This window comes from Salvelinus namaycush, chromosome 2 (assembly GCF_016432855.1).
Source record: "Salvelinus namaycush isolate Seneca chromosome 2, SaNama_1.0, whole genome shotgun sequence".
Taxonomy (NCBI): domain Eukaryota; kingdom Metazoa; phylum Chordata; class Actinopteri; order Salmoniformes; family Salmonidae; genus Salvelinus; species Salvelinus namaycush.
In genome coordinates, this window is record NC_052308.1 from 35,197,425 (window position 1) to 35,214,164 (window position 16,740).

At 41.1% G+C, this 16,740-nt stretch overlaps 1 protein-coding gene across 3 annotated transcripts; it reads left to right on the top strand.

The window, feature by feature from the left end:
• The first annotated feature begins 1,063 nt into the window (after positions 1–1,063).
• si:ch1073-456m8.1 (leucine-rich repeat flightless-interacting protein 1) lies at positions 1,064–12,849 on the top strand. Of its 3 annotated transcripts, XM_039011918.1 has the most exons (6): positions 1,064–1,309; positions 3,408–3,482; positions 5,894–5,935; positions 6,521–6,682; positions 9,312–9,395; positions 10,636–12,849. In XM_039011918.1, exons 1-6 carry the CDS (start codon positions 1,211–1,213, stop codon positions 11,299–11,301), a joined length of 1,128 nt encoding a protein of 375 aa, XP_038867846.1. In that variant the 5' UTR covers positions 1,064–1,210; the 3' UTR covers positions 11,302–12,849. The 3 variants fall into 3 exon arrangements, with proteins under 3 accessions (XP_038867846.1, XP_038867853.1, XP_038867861.1); XM_039011925.1 differs by lacking the exon at positions 3,408–3,482; XM_039011933.1 differs by lacking the exons at positions 3,408–3,482; positions 5,894–5,935.
• Positions 12,850–16,740: the final 3,891 nt, after the last annotated feature.

The following is a 16,740-nucleotide window of genomic DNA, read 5'->3' on the forward strand; positions in this document are numbered from 1 at the left end:
GAGAACAAAAACTCCACCTACCTGATGGACCGGGAGATCTGTGGCTAAATCGAGTGTGCCATCTTGCACGACCACGGCCCCAGCAAAGTTTAATACTAGCCTACTTGAGATTTCATAATTTTTAAAACCATGACCAGAGAGAGGCTGTCAAAGAATACAGCAAAGAGCTGCTTTTCTTATGAGTGACTTCATGTCTAAGTTTTATTCAGCACTGTCAACACTTTCTATTCAACACTATTACAAAACGTAAAACGCGCTTCTCTCTAATTCCACTGGCGCTGCAACTACAATGAATGAGTAGCCAAGTATATCGATAGTATTAGCAGCTCGTCGTGTCTATTTTAATTTCGAGGAGAATTTCACTTTTTCTGGTCATAGGAACAACATGAATTTGTGCCTGAGGTAGATGCTGTGCGAGTTTCGCCATCAGGTGGAGACTGTGTCCCCTCTCTCTGGTCAGTCTCACCAGAGGTCTTGAACCAACCCTCTGCACACATCAACAACGGTCACCCACGAAGCGTCGTTACCCATCGCTCCACAAAAGCCACGGCCCTTGCAGAGCAAGGGGCAACACTACATCTAGGTTTCAGAGCAAGTGACGTAACTGATTGAAACGCTACTAGCGCGTACCCGCTAACTAGCTAGCCATTTCACATCCGTTACACCTACATGTACAAATGACCTCGACTAACCTGTACCCTCGCACATTGACTCCGGAACCGGTACCCCCTGTATATAGCTTCATTATTGTTATTTTATTGTGATACTTTTTATTATTTTTTACTTTACTTTATTTTGTAAATATTTTATTAACTCTTTCTTGAACTGCACTGTTGGTTAATGGCTTGTAAGTAAGCATTTCACGGTAAGGTCTACACTTGTATTCGGTGCATGTGACAAATAAAGTTTGATTTTATAATATGGTCTGAGGAGAAGAATATTGGCAAGCCACAGTCAACACACCCGAGTAATGTTTTGTGTGGTGTGGATGAAGATATCGCGACAGAATGAACTGGCTCCCTGATTGTGGGCGAAGGTTAACAAAACTGTAACGTGGGCGGAACCTGTTTGTCTCTGTGTTGCCTTTAGGGTTGCCTCCTGAACGTTTTCTGAGTCAAGATAACTTTCGCAGTTTGTTGACTGCACTCATTTAATCTAGTTGTTAAGAACAGTATTAATATTTTTTTGCGTATCGTAGGCTACTAGAAAAATGCATTCCGGGACATTGGAAAGAGCTGGGTCACCGAGGAAAAGGACGCTTTCTCGGGGAGTGAGCGAGGATGAGTCACTTCGCAACATTATCAAGGAGGTGAGCGTCGAGAAATCACGTCGTCTTTGTTTAATGCGACATTTACATGAGGCATACAGTCTATTTTCTCAATTATCTATTTGTTATTGAGTAATTTGAGATTGTAGCATATCCTACTAACATTGAAGTTTAGCCAATTGAAGCTTAGCCTTGGCAACATTACTAGTGGTTACAGTCGAGAAGATTCATCTTTTTACAGTAAGCCACTGCCTGTTTATATTTTTAGGTGTTTGTTTACTTTGTGGTTTTTAACCCTACTGTGTACCCTACTGCTCATTTTCATTTCGACTCTCCTCCCAGTGTTACTGTAGCATGTGGTGTTACATTGAATACGGTTACACATAATGTGATTCTTGTGGATTGTCCGATAAATATAATAGTTCATTTAAAACGTTTATAAACGATTAAATATGGTTTGCAAGAAGAATAATTTCCCTCATAATCATGTTTAGTCTACATGGACTCATCTGAAATCAGGCTACCTTATGGCACATTGATAAATGCAGACTAGGTCGGTGCACCCGACCTAAAAGCGGTAGTCGGGCCCTGATTGTAACCAAACTATGCACATCTGAATAGCCTTATGTTTAGCTTGCTACTTATTAAACGCCAGAGAGAAATGACTTATTCTCCTAATCTCTGTCTAGTGTCTATCCCATTAGGGCACAAGTAAAAAAAAAAAAAAAAAGTATGGCTGCTTCCTTACGGTGTGCATAGAATAGGGATGACACATTGCATGACTAATGTAGTTAGAATTCAGTCATCAGTAGTTCATCATACGTTTATTTTCTTATTGGTATACCTACAGTCCATAAGAACTGGACCTAGAGGTTTGCCTGAAATCCATGTTTCTATCCATATGCTCTATGAATGTAAATGATGCGTTGACATGTAGCCTAGGCTATTAAACAGTAGCAATAGCCCACACATTTGATAGAGCATCATTCATGAATCCATCTGTAAAACAATCCTCCCGCATCATGATCTAGCCTTAACCCTAAATATATGTAAGTATGTGATAACATGTAGGCTAATTTTCAATAGCAGGACACTCATTCGATTGAGCATCACTGGAGACCTCATGTAAAATGTAAAATAAGCATCCGGCATCATATAGCTTGCTCTTCACTTTGTTTAAAAGGCTTGGGGATGGTATAGATTTTATTGATAGACCTGCTAAACCATCTTAACATATACCAGCTGACTATTGGATGTGGGAACAATGTAAAAAGGTGCAAACAGTTATTCCCTCACGCTTTTGTAAACATACAATCCCGAAATCAGCTGTAACTGTCAATATTGAAACGATTTGAGTGAACCCTGAATAAAGAAAATGTATGGTGAAATTGCGTCCAGACTTGGTAGACTCCTCTTCACCACTCTATAATATCGATTCACGCTCCTTAAATATGATTCATTCGTTTCAGTCTCTAGCTCCTGATATCAGTGCATAAAGTATCCTAAATTAGCCTAGTGCGCCCAGCTGCGTACTAGGGCGGAGCTCGTTTTCCCTGGCTAAACAAGCTGGCTAGCTGAACTATGCTAGTTTGTCCTTATTTCCAAACTTCATAAATACGGCACCCTCAACGTCTAAACAACTTTGCTAGTTATACAATCATGTTACTAAGAAACGTGAAAATTATTTATCATTTTATTTAGTTGAATAGTCATGATTGGTTCGAGATATCTGTCATATGACGACGGTGGGGAAGGATATCTGCTAGTTAACGCGGATCGAAGTTCAGTTTTGAGATCAATTGGTTTCTGACTGGTCTTGGAACTGTGACAACAGGTATCCTCTCCCCGCTTGGCTCGACTGGATATCTAGTGATTTTGCCAAAACAGCCAGATATGTACAGTCTTGTACCCTTAACCTTTTTAAACTGACTACCGTATTTGGTGATTAAATCAGACATTATTAGTATAATGAGTATCATGAGTAATACAATTTAACTGACAACGAGAAAATAGCAACTCTACAGAGCGCCAATGGCTACAATTATTGACTATTTTATTTCCTGACACGAAGGATCGTCGGAGCTTCTCCTCGCCACTCTATTATGGCTCTGCCTGAGATGTATTTTTGTTCCTTTGTCAGACGGAGAGTTCGACCAGGCGTCTGACGCACAGTGACAGCAGAGGGGGGACCCTCAAGAGGAGAAGTGGGAGTCAGGTATAATAAGTGTAATGGATGAAGGGCAATTCCATGCTAACAGAATGATGCAGAGACTCAAGTTTTCACATTTAGATGTATGCCAAACAAAACCATTGATTGCAAAGTTAAACAAACCGTACAACTCTATACACAAGGAGTACACTGAACAAAAATATAAACGCAACATGTAAAGTGTTGGTCCCATGTTTCATGAGCTGAAATAAAAGATCCCAGAAATGTTTCATGTGCACAAAAAGCTTATTTCTCTAAAATTGTGTGCACAAATTTGTTTACATCCCTGTTAGTGAGCATTTCTCCTTTGCCATCCACCAGACAGGTGTGGTATATCAAGAAGCTGATTTAACAGCATGATCATTACACAGGTGCACCTTGTGCTGGGGACAATAGAATGCCACTCTAAAATGTGCAGTTTTGTCACAACACAATGCCACAGATGTCTCAAGTTTTGAGGGAGTGTGCAATTGGCATACTGACTGAAGGAATGCCCATCAAAGTTGTTGATCAACTTTGCTAGATAATTGAATGTTAATTTCTCAACCATAAGCCCCCTCCAACGTTGTTTTAGACGATTTGTCAGTACGTCCAACCAGCCTCACAACCGCAGACCACGTGTATAGCGTTGTGTGGGCGAGTGGTTTTCTGATGTCAATGTTGAACAGAGTGCCCCATGGTGAAGTTGTGGTTATGGTATGGGCAGGCATAAGCTACCGACAACAAACACAATTGTATTTTATCGATGGTAATACCGTGACGAGATCCTGAGGTCCATTGTCATGCCATTCATCCCCCATCACCTCATGTTTCAGCATGATCATGCACAGCCCCATTTCACTGTATACCTGTTGTATTCGGAGCATGTGACAAATAAACTTTGATTTGATGTTGCAAGGATCTGTACATGTCCCAGTTTTTCCATGGCCTGCATACTCACCAGACGTGTCACCCATTGAGCATGTTTGGGATGCTCTGGATCGACGTGTACGACAGCGTGGACCAGTTCCCACAAATATCCGGCAACTTCGCACAGCCCTTGAAGAGGAGTGGGACAACATTCCACAGGCCACAATCAACAGCCTGATCAACTCTATGCGAAGCATGAGGCAAATGGTGGTCACACCAGATACTGACTGGTTTTCTGATCCATGCCCCTACCTTTTTTTTAAGCTATCTGTGACCAACTGATGCATATCTGTATTCAGTCATGTGAAATCCATTACATTAGGGCCTAATTAATTTATTTCAATTGACTGATTTGGCATGGGTTCTCAGATCCTCAAACAGTTCTACAGCTGCACCATCGAGGGCATCCTAACTGGTTGCGTCACTGCCTGGTATGGCAACTGCTCGGCTTCAGACCGCAAGGCACTACAGAGGGTAGTGCGTACGGCCCAGTACATCACTGGGGCCAAGCTTCCTGCCATCCAGGACCTCTATACCAGGCAGTGTCAGAGGAAGGCCATAAAAATGGTCAAAGACTCTAGCCACCCTAGTTATAGACTGTTCTCTCTGCTACTGCATGGCAAGCGGTACCGGAGCCAAGTCTAGGTCCAAGAGGCTTCTTAACATTTTCTTCCCTTAAGCCATAAGACTCCTGAACAGCTAATCAAATGGCTGCCCAGACTATTTGCATTGTCAAGCTGGTGATACATAGATGTCTATGATTGGTTGAAATTTGGACTGACTAAATTTCAACTACTTCTCAACGTCCATGGACCGGTGTCGGTCGGTGCTCATTGGGTGAGTTCGCTGGTTACAGTAAATGGAAAGAGAGGGGCCTCATGGGTAGGTGTCAGTAAGAGCCGGGATAGGTGACATTAACAGGAGAGTAGTGGTGCCTGGAGAATTTAATACATTTTTTAAAAATGTAACCTTTTTATTTATCTAGGCAAGTCAGTTAAGAACAAATTCTTATTTACAATGACGGCCTACCCCGGCCAAACCTGGAAGACGCTGGGCCAATTGTGCGCCGTCCTATGGGACTCCCAATCACGGCCGGATGTGATACAGCCTGGAATTGACCCAGTGAATGTAGTGATGTCTCTTGCACCGAGATGCAGTGCCTTAGAACACTGGGTAGCTTTCATTTGACACCAAATTTGATGTGCTCCTATGAACTTCACATGTTGGTGCTCATGGATCCTTTTACATGGAAATGGCCTGAAGCTACTGGCGTAATTAGGTTTGCGGCCCAAATGCCACTCTATTCCCCATAGGGCTCTGGTCAAAAGTAGTGCACTATATAGGGAATAGGGTGCCATTTCGGACGCTGGCCTACTATGGTCTGTCATTTTAACATGATTACTTCTGATTCTATCACTGTTATTAAATGTACTGAGTATGCTCTAACTTTTCATATATTACTTGTTGATGAGTCTTGTTGACATTTACCTTTGTCTTGGTCATTTCAGCAGTCTGAGGAAGATCAGGAACTGATGGAACTCCCTGAGATGGTGATTATCTGCACAAGCTGTTTTAATGATGTTTTGCAGGATAACTTTTTTAATATTTTAGCAGTGTAACCAGTTCTACTGGATGTCAAACTAGACATTCTCACAGTCTGTGCTGCATATTCAAAGGGTGCACACTCTTTATGAAGCTAACACCAAATAACCCAGAAATATATTAGAAATAACTTTGCTCCAGTTCGATTATGTGTTGTAATGCCAGTAACTCTGCCATATAAAGAAGACAAAAACCATGGTATGACGCAGATAAGAATGACCATGGGCCAGAAATAGCTATCAAAACAATGACATCATTACCCAACAGCTGACGAACAAATCACATGTTAATTAAACCACCGTTGTTGCTAGTGTGATTAGATGAAGCTGCACACTGTCATGCCTAATGTATATTGTTTGTCTGAGAGCCAAATGGTACCCTATTCACTTTTGTCAAAAGTAGTACACTATAAAGGGAATAGGATGCCATTTGGGACAGAGAATTTTTCTCTTAGCCATATGAAGCTGATATGCCTGTGTATACATTGCTCAAGCTTCCCACTGATATGACTAATGAATACATCTCTCATGCAGAATGACCTGCAGGCGAGCTACGACGATGTGTTGCAGGAGCTGCGTGGGCTGGAGCTGCAGCGGGAGACTCTGTTGTTCCAGGTGGACGTTCTGCAGGACGCCCTGGAGGGGGCCGAGGAGATGCTGGCCGAGGCCCAGAGAGAGGCCAGCCACGCCACCATGGTACACCTAGTCATACACACTAGATGCTTCCCAAATGGCACCCTGTTCCCTACATAGTTTACTACTTTTGACCAGCGCCTATAGTGAGAGTGCACTATATAGTGAATAGGGTGCCATTTGGGACGCACTCACTCCTTTCTAGCCATGAATCGGCTAAAGCCATATTCCGAGAGGCTAAAGGGTAGGGTCATCGCTCTAAAAATAGCTTATAGACAAATTTATTGAGGAATGTTTTCCCTTGCGATAACTGTGATATGTGGTTGTCTTACAGTCAGTGCATTCTGCTAAAGGTTGGTATGTTTCTCTGGATAAATTGCCAAAATGGAATGTACATGTAATATACAGTGCCTTCGGAAAGTATTCAGACCCATTGTATTTTTCTACATTTTGTTACGTTACAACCTTATTCAAAAATGTATAAAATCGTTTTTTTGCCTCACCAATCTACGCACAATACTCCTGAATGACAAGGAAAAACAGTTTTTTTTTAAATAAATTTTTGATAATTTTATAAAAAACTAAAAAATGAAATCACATTTGCATACACTACCATTGACAAGTTTGGGTTCACATAGAAATGTCCTTGTTTTTGAAAGAAAATCTAAAGAGATCTTCAGTTTCCTGGCAATTTGTCGCATGGAATAGACTTAATTTCTCAGGACAAGAATAGACTGACGAGTTTCAGAAGAAAGTTCTTTGTTTCTGACCATTTTGACCCTGTAATCGAACCCACAAATGCTGATGCTCCAGGTACTCAACTAGTCTAAAGAAGGCCAGTTTTATTGCATCTTTAATTAGAACAACAGTTTTCAGCTGTGCTAACACAATTGCAAAAGGGTTTTCTAATGATCAATTAGCCTTTTAAAATGACAAACTTGGATTAGCTAACACAACGTGCCGTTGGAACACAGGAGTGGTGGTTGCTGATAATGGGCCTCTATATGCCTATGTAGATATTCCATTAAAAATCAGCCATTTCCAGCTACAATGGTAATTTCTAACATTAACAATGTCTACACTGTATTTCTGATAAATTTCATGTTATTTTAATGAAGAAAAATGTGCTTTTCTTTCAAAAACAAGGTATTTCTAAGTGACCCCAAACTTTTTACCGGTAGTTTAAGTATTCAGACGCTTTAGTCAGTACTTTGTTGAAGCACCTTTTTGCGGCGATTACAGGCTAAAGTCTTCTTGGGTATGGTGTTACAAGCTTGGCACACCTGTATTTGAGGAGTTTCTCCCATTCTTCTCTGCAGATCCTCATAAGCTCTGTCAGGTTGGATGAGAGGTTTTGCTGCGCAGCTATTTTTTAGGTCTCTACAAGATGTTCGTTCGGGTTCAAGTGCGGGGTCTGGCTGGGCCACTCAAGGACATTCAGAGACTTGTCCCGAAGCCACACCTGTGTTATCTTGGCTAGGTGCTTAGGGTCGTTGTCCTGTTGGAATGTGAACCTTTGCCCCAGTCTGAGGTCCTGAACGCTCTGGACCAGGTTTTCATCAAGGATCTCTCTGTACTTTGCCCCATTCACCTTTCCCTCGATCCTGATTAGTCTCCCAGTCCCTGCACTGAAAAACATCCCCACAGCATGATGCTGCCACCACCATGCTTCACCGCATGGATGGTGCCAGGTTTCCTCCAGACGTGACACTTGGCATTCAGGCCAAAGAGTTCAATCTTGGTTTCATCAGACCAGAGAATCTTGTTTCTCATCATCTGAGAGTCTTTAGGTGCCTTTGGCAAACTGCAAGCAGTCTGTCATGTGCCTTTTACTGAAGAGTGGCTTCCGTCTGACCATCAGGTTCTTGGTTACCTCCCTGACCAAGGCCCTTCTCCCCCGATTGCTCAGTTTGGCCAGGCGGCCAGCTCTAGGAAGAATCTTGGTGGTTCCAAACTTCTACCATTTAAGAATGATAGAGGCCACTGTGGTCTTGGGGACCTTCAAAGCAGCAAACATTTTTTGGTACCCTTCCCCAGATCTGTGCCTCGACACAATCCTGTCTCGGAGCTCTACGGAATAATTCCTTCGACCTCCTGGCTTGGTTTTTTTCTCTTACATGCACTGTCAACTGTGGGACCTTATATAGACAGGTGTGTGCCTTTCCAAATCATGTCCATTCTATTGAATTTACAACAGGTGGACTCCAATCAAGTTTCATGTTCATGTTCATCTCAAGGATGATCATTGGAAACAGGATGCACCTCAGCTCAATTTCGAGTCTCATAGCAAAGGGTCTGAATACTTATGTAAATAAGGTATTTTTATTATTTATTTGTAATTAATTTGCAACAATTTTGAAAACTGTTTTTTCTTTGTCATTATGGGGTATTGTGTGTAGATTGCCTAGGGTTTGTATTTATTTAATACATTTTAGAATAAGGCTGTAACAACATAAAGTGCGGAAAAAGTCAAGGGGTCTGAATACTTTCCGAAGGCACTGTACATGTAAAAAGGTCCTCGTGGAGCAACGCAATGCTCCAGTAGGAATGTCCACTTTCCTGTGACCCAACTGTGTGTCCCAACCCACCGTTTAAGAACCACTGCTCTAAAACACTTCACTACCCTCCGCTGAATTGATCTAATGGGTCATAAATGGACTGACGCTGCTAACGTGTCTCTCTGCACTTGTAGGAGTTGGAGCGAGAGAAAGAGGCTAAGAGGAAGTTGGAGGACATTGTCAGTTCTCTGATGCAGGAGGTGGAGAGGCTAAAAGAGGTAATGGGGGATGAGGAGGATGGGCTTACATAATCATAGAGAGACACAAGTACAGCAGGCTTCCTGGTTTTAGGCATAAAGAGTGACTAATGGCTTGTTGCTGCATGCCAGCTCTGGTTAGTTGCGTAACTCTTTCGTTTGTCAGGGGAGTGTTCTCTTGTTCTTTCAGCTCAACTGTGCTTTGCTGAATTTGACAGAATGAAGTGTTTCAGCTGCTGGGAAATTCCAGCCTGGGGGACAACCTCCCACCATACCTGTTATTCTCACTCTGTGTGTGTGTGTGCGTGCGCATTATCATTCCTAAAGTAGGGCAATTTAAATGATTGACAGATATTTGTTCTGGCCCAAAGCCTATAAAATGAGATATGTTTGATAAAGTTATACTTGCTACGTGTTGACTAAAGTCCTGTGGAGTACATTTTGTACTCTAATCTAAAGAGAGCAGCACACAGCACAATATAAGATGGACAAATTTCCCTCAGGGTTCAACCCGCATCCCTATCACAGTCCATTTATCTGGTTATCTGCTACTGAGGCTTGAGGCAGATTAGAAGGGAGTTGCCTGTTTGCAATTTAAACCCCTAAGAAGAGCTCAACAATATGTCCTAGCTGTCTCTATATTCTATATCCTCCTCACTTTAAGAAACCTCAGTAGATTTTCAAACAAAAACATTTTTGCATTGACTGAGAGACCTTGGTTGTAATAATTTGGTCATCTGATCATCAGCATGGACTTGTGGTTGGGTAAGTCCAGTGTTTGCCTGCTTCCTATTGCAATCAGGAAACGGTAACGTGACAATTGGCCTGGCTACTTTCCCAGCCAATGTCTCAAGCCCTGCAAATAAAGCTATGAATGTATTGATACAATGTAGCACAAGATGTACCAGAGACGAGGCTATACAATGAATTTGACAGAGATTTGGACTCATATTTGTAATAGCAGCATTATATGACTGTACTTGTTGAATCTGGTTTTCATATCACCCACCTCTAGCCTTGACATTTTATATCCGGTTGTACAGTATGAAAATCAAAATGTAAATGTTCTTCCTGTTTCCCTGCTGTACTTAGGTCTGTACAGGTTTGTGTCCCAAATGGCACCCTATTCCCTATATATTGCACTACTTTTGACCAGAGCTAGGTCAAAGGTAGTACACCATATAGGGAATAGGGTGCCATTTGGGACACAACCCTGATGTGAACATTATTAATATAGCTGTTATATCATACTGTTCCACAGGAGAGGAACACCATATCAGCAGTCCCAGTGTACACACTTGTCAAGGAGCAGGAGAGGGAAGATGAGATGGCTAGACAACAAGCCCAAGAGATGAAAATCAAAAAGGAAGCACAGGAACAAATCAGGGATGCACCAAGGGATGAGGACAATTCTCGCCAAGATGCGCCTCTCTCTATTATCCGATTGGACAGTGAGAGCCTCGGGCCCAACAACGGGCTATCATCTGAGACCAGCACTGGGGGGCTGCTCGCTTCCTTCTTCAAAAAGGGGAGGAGGGAGCAGCCTTCTGACAGTCCGACCCGGCCCTCTCCTCTCCACGTTGCCCGGCTGGTGTCCTCTGAGGACGTAGCAGATGGGGCACAGGACAGCTTCACCAAGTTCACAAAGATAGTCAACAAGACCTTTGGGCCGTTGGCACTCGGTAGCCAGACCCCCGGGAGCAATCAGGAGGAGAACGGGCGTGACCTCTCCCCCGACAGGAACAATGACACAGACAGCATCAGCGCCTACGAAGACGCCTGCGCTGACATGCCTGAGCTGGAAGAGGGTGACGGGCCAAGGCTGCCCCATGATGAAGGATCCCCAGTAGATGATGAGGGTGATCCGTCGAATGGCAACGAACTCAAGAGCATCAAAAACCCCAATGAATCTTGCATTCTGTCGTAAGAGCTGCAGAACTGTTGTGCTACGAAGGATCAAATCTTCTCTGAGATCACTGCTCTCGCTCCGTCGCTTTTATTCGAAGCGACTTACGTGCATCCTTTTTATTATTACGTCTTATGTTCTTGGACCTTGGTCCATTTACACCTATAGAAGGGTAGAGTCAATATTGCGAGTTGTCGCAATGCTACCAGGCAGGGTGGAATTCCAGTCATGTCTACAGACAACTCTAAAGCCAATCTCTCTCCCTCAGCATGTTTGGCACGACTTGCAAGGTTGCACTTAGGTGCCCCCCCCCCCCCCTGCTGTTCGGGACAAAAGGCAAATGACCTCCCTCTGTTTCTTAGTGACTGATAATCACACAAGACTGTTTGCGTACACTGAACGATCAGATATGTCAGACCTCTTGCATTCTAAACAGGCAAACTATGTGATTTGTAGATTAAGACGATTATAGTTGTTTTTATGCTCTTATAAGTTTAGACGCTGGCAAGATTGTAATCACAATAGCAGGCAGCCAAGGAGCTAGCTACTATATATTTGAATAATTCCATTTATGGGTATAAAACCATAATGTTTTCACTGCCTCACTGGCCTTCACATGGACATTTAATTTGATCTACAAGAAGGACTTGGTGCCTTTCCTGGCTCACCTTAATGCATTTTATGAATATGGAAGATTAACTTGAAAGATGTAATACATTTACTGAATTTAATCTAGCTTTAGTACGATACTAGCATGATTGAAAAAGTAACGACATTCCATTTAATAGTAAAACTTTAAGGATACCTGATAATAATGTATATGTACAGTAACAGTACTGCATGCTACTTGTCAGGTCATGTTTGCACAGTTGCAGTGAAACTACTGAATTGGTAGACCTTACATGTTATTTTGTATCTGGCATTGCTGGACAATGTATCTTTTGTTTTTCTTCTCTCTACCCATAACCATTAACACAATCTGAGGATAATCTTTTGACTTGGAAAGAGTTACATAAACATAGCTACCTATTAATCTTCTTAGGAGATTGTTGCATAGTCCCAAAGGCACCTTGTTCCCTTTTTAGTGCATGACTTTTGACCAGGGCAATATAAACGGAATAGGGTGTAATTTGGGACGCATCCTTTATCAACATTCCTGTCCATGTTTGACACTAGCGAGGTCAAATGGAATGGATCTGTTTTCCAATCCTTACCTTGTTGAACATTTTCAACAGATACTGCGTTTGAAATGAACTTGGGGGCAAAACTTACAATGCCTTCAACACTAGGTTTTGTGTGTTAGACTTTGTGTATCTCAAGTCAGAATGCAGCTCTTAGTAGTAGGGGTTAAATGGATGTCAAGTTCGAAAGCACACTGAAACACACTGAAATAATTCCTAAATTTGATACTTGTGATTTGTGTTTTCTATGCTGTTTCTATTGCCTGAATTTCTGTTTCTGCGGGAGATAGTCTTCAGAAAGTATTCACACACCTTGACTTTTTCCACATTTGTTGTTACAAAGTGGAATGGATTTAATTGTCATTTATGTTAACGATCTACACAAAATACTCTGTCAAAGTGGAGAAAAAAAAAATAACATTGTATTACTGGAAAATAAAACACAAAAATATCTAATTTACATAAGTATTCAACCCCCTGAGTCAAAACATGTTAAAATCACCTTTGGCAGCAATTACAGCTGTGAGTTTCTGGGTAAGCCTCTAAGAGATTTGTACACCTGGATTGTACAATATTTGCACATTATTCTTTTAAAAAATTCTTCAAGCTCTGTCAAGTTGGTTATTGATCATTGCTGTACACCCATTTTCGAGTCTTGCCATTTTCAAGTCTTGCCATAGACATTCAAGACGATTTAAGTGAAAACTGTAACAAAGCCACTCGGGAACATTCAATGTTTTTTGGTAAGCAACTCCCATGTATATTTGGCCTTGTGTTTTAGGTAATTTAGGTAACCAAGTTTTCCTGGAGGATTTTGCCTGTGCTTAGCTCTATTCTGTTTATTTTTATCCCCCAAAAACTCCCTAGTTTGTTCTGTACAGGATACCTTCTTTCCACTTTGTAATCTATGTTAGTATTGTGGAGTAACTACAATGTTATTGATCCATCCTCAGTTATCTCCTATCACAGCCATTAAACTCTGTCACTGTTTTAAAATCACCATTGGCCTCATGGTGAAATCCCTGAGCGGTTTCCTTACTTTCCTTAGGAAGGGCGACTGTACTTTTTGTAGTGACTGGGTGTATTGATACACCATCCAAAGTGTAATAACTGCACCATGATCAAAGGGATATTCAATGTCTGCTTTTTTACCCATCTACCAATAGGTGCCCTTTGCAAACCATTGGAAAACATCCCTGGTCTTTGTGGTTGAACCTGTGCTTCAAAATAATTGCTTGACTGAGCAACCTTACAATTATCTGTATGTGTGGGGTACAGAAATCAAATCAAAGTTTATTTGTCACGTGCGCTGAATACAACAGGTATTATACAATACAACAGCATTTCACCTTACAGTGAAATGCTTACTTACAGGCTCTAACCAATAGTGCAAAAAAGGTATTAGGTGAACAATAGGTAGGTTAAGAAATTAAACAACAGTAAAAAGACAGACTATATACAGTAGCGAGGCTATAAAAGTAGCGAGGCTACATACAGACACCGGTTAGTCAGGCTGATTGAGGTAGAATGTACATGTAGATATGGTTAAAGTAGCTCTCGGAGATGGGGTAGTCATTTTTTAAAATCATGTTGAACACTATTATTGCAAGTCCATGCAACTTATTATCTGATTTGTTAAGCACATTTTTACTCCTGAACCTATTTAGGCTTTCCATAACAAAAGGGTTGAATACTTATTGACTCGACATTTCAGCTTTTCATTTTTAAATAATTTGTAAAAATGTATAAAAACATAATTCCAAATTGACGTTATGGAGTATTGTGTGTAGATCTGTGACACAATCTCAATTGAATCCATTTTAAATTCAGACTGTAACACAACAACATGTGGAAAAAGTCAAGGGGTGTGAATACTTTCTGAAGGCTCTATATGTACTTTACTCGGGAGGTTTCTAAACGTGCAATACTACCTGTTATGTTGATGAACGGTAATGTGTCTTATCTCTAATGCTCCTTGATGTCACAATTTATCTTGAACATTTAGGTATTTTTTTTCTGAAAGCATCTGTCTTTGATATAAAAGTTGTTTTTCAGCATGCTTCTGCTAATGTAAGTTTGCACTAGTTTTGTGATTTGCACTTCCAGACAGGGTTTGCTGCATCATATTATGTTCTAAAATGGCAACAAAAAAATATGGGGAAAACATATGTTCCTGAGTGGTAATGCTTATGCTTTATTATCATATTTTCACCAAATAGTTAAGATAAGAAAGTATGTATTTTTTGAATGAATTCTATTCTTTTAAAGAATAAATATTTTGTACAGTGCCACGTGCTTCTATTTCATCTTACATTGTTTTCTGTTGTCACGTTAAATAATGATTTATTATCAAACTGCACATGAATAGAAAATACAAACAACAAGTAAAGGATTCAATAAGAAAGGCACTTAATTTGTAAACATACAAGACATTTGGACTGCAATACAGGATATGCATTCATGGGCAACTGCACATTGTGATAAAAAGCTTGATAAAACAAGACTTGAAATGAAATCCAGTGGGCATATAGTGCTTTTTATAATTGTATATTGGAACACCATTAGAAAATTATATAGGCTACTTTGTGTTTATAAAACAATACACAGAAACAGCGGATTATATGAAACTTTACAACTGTAATATTTGCAGTGAGCCATGTGTCTGTGGTAAAACATGCCTTGTCATGGACGGAAACATAACAAGCAGTGTCGCGGTTGGCAAATTGGATAAAGGACATTGATTTAGTCAAACCACAAGAAATGTGCTTTTCATTGTCTTAGTTCCTCTGTTTTTACCACCCCACTATTTTGTTCAACCATCACCCGTGAACAGTCTGTAGCCTTGCAGTTAACTGTGCATGGTTCTATACATTCTATTTCTAAATGCAACATAAAACTTTCCTTCCCTGTAGTATAGGCCAACTGAGAACACCTTAGTATTGCACATACTAAGTAAAGGAGATGTGGTCAAAACAATATCCTTGGCATTTTATGTCACATCCTCTTTTAGGGACTACATAATATTGTTGAGAGACTCAGAAACTAAAGCAGAGCTGATAATAGAATAAATGTCCCACTAAGATAAAAAAGGCAAATAAGCTTAAAGATGTGGTAAAAGCTAATTGATATGCAGCCATAGGAGGGACTGCTGGGAGTTTTGACCAAGTGTTCTCGGAGAAACGATCGGTGTGCTTAGTGCAAACACAAATTTGGCCTCCGCCTCTTTCTTAATCCCTTTGTCCCAGTGTGACCACACCACTTGAAAGACTGATGTGATGTCACTTCCTTTTTGAGTGTCCTCAGATTGACAGCATTTGCCAAGAACTTCATAACCCCACACTATGACATGTGTTCCACTGGCCTTCTATTTGTAGCCTACTGGGAGAACTGCTGAGTGTAAAAATTAATTTTAAAGGTACTCATTTGTCTGTCTTTGAGCATGGAGTGGCTGGTCACCCCTTCTTTTCCGACCCGTACAAGGTCACTTCCACCCTTCCCACAGCTGCCCGTGTACCCGTTCACTTACTTCACCCCCAAAAGTCAAAGCGTTATGACACTGCACCAAACCATACCCTAGTATAAATAGCTTCACACTAGCCAGGTTTCCAACCTTGTTCTGTGAGTAAAGTACATGTCGGGTAAAAAATGTCACACAGGCCTCTATATTGATATAATAACCATCATATCGAAGTAAACTTGAAGTCACGCAATGATGTTGTGTGGTCCACCCGCTACGACTAATCGGGAAAGGATGCAATTTATTAGGCTACGAATGAAGTTACGATGAACTTCACAGGGTGGTGAAAGTTGAAGGTGATGAACTTGATGCTCCTTTCCAATAAATATCAAGAGTCTTATTCTGATGACATGATCATTGACACATGGCTGCTGTTTGACAAATATTTTTCCCATAATATCATCATGTAGGCTAGTGTTTCCCAACCAGGGGTACTAGGGTACTTGGCCTATCCACAGGGGGTACATGAAAAGACTCATGAGACCATAGGCCTACTGGTAAAATGCACATAAGGAGGTACACTATATATACAAAAGTATGTGGACACCCCTTCAAATTAGTGGATTCTGCTATTTCAGCCACACCCATTGCTGACAGGTGTATAAAATCAATGCAAACTCTATAGACATACATTGGTAGTAGAATGGCCTTAGTGAAGAGCTCAGTGACTTTCAACGTAGTACTGTCATAGGATGCCACCTTTCCAACAAGTCAGTTGGTCAAGTGTTTGCCCTGCTAGAGCTGCCCTGTCAACTGTAAGTG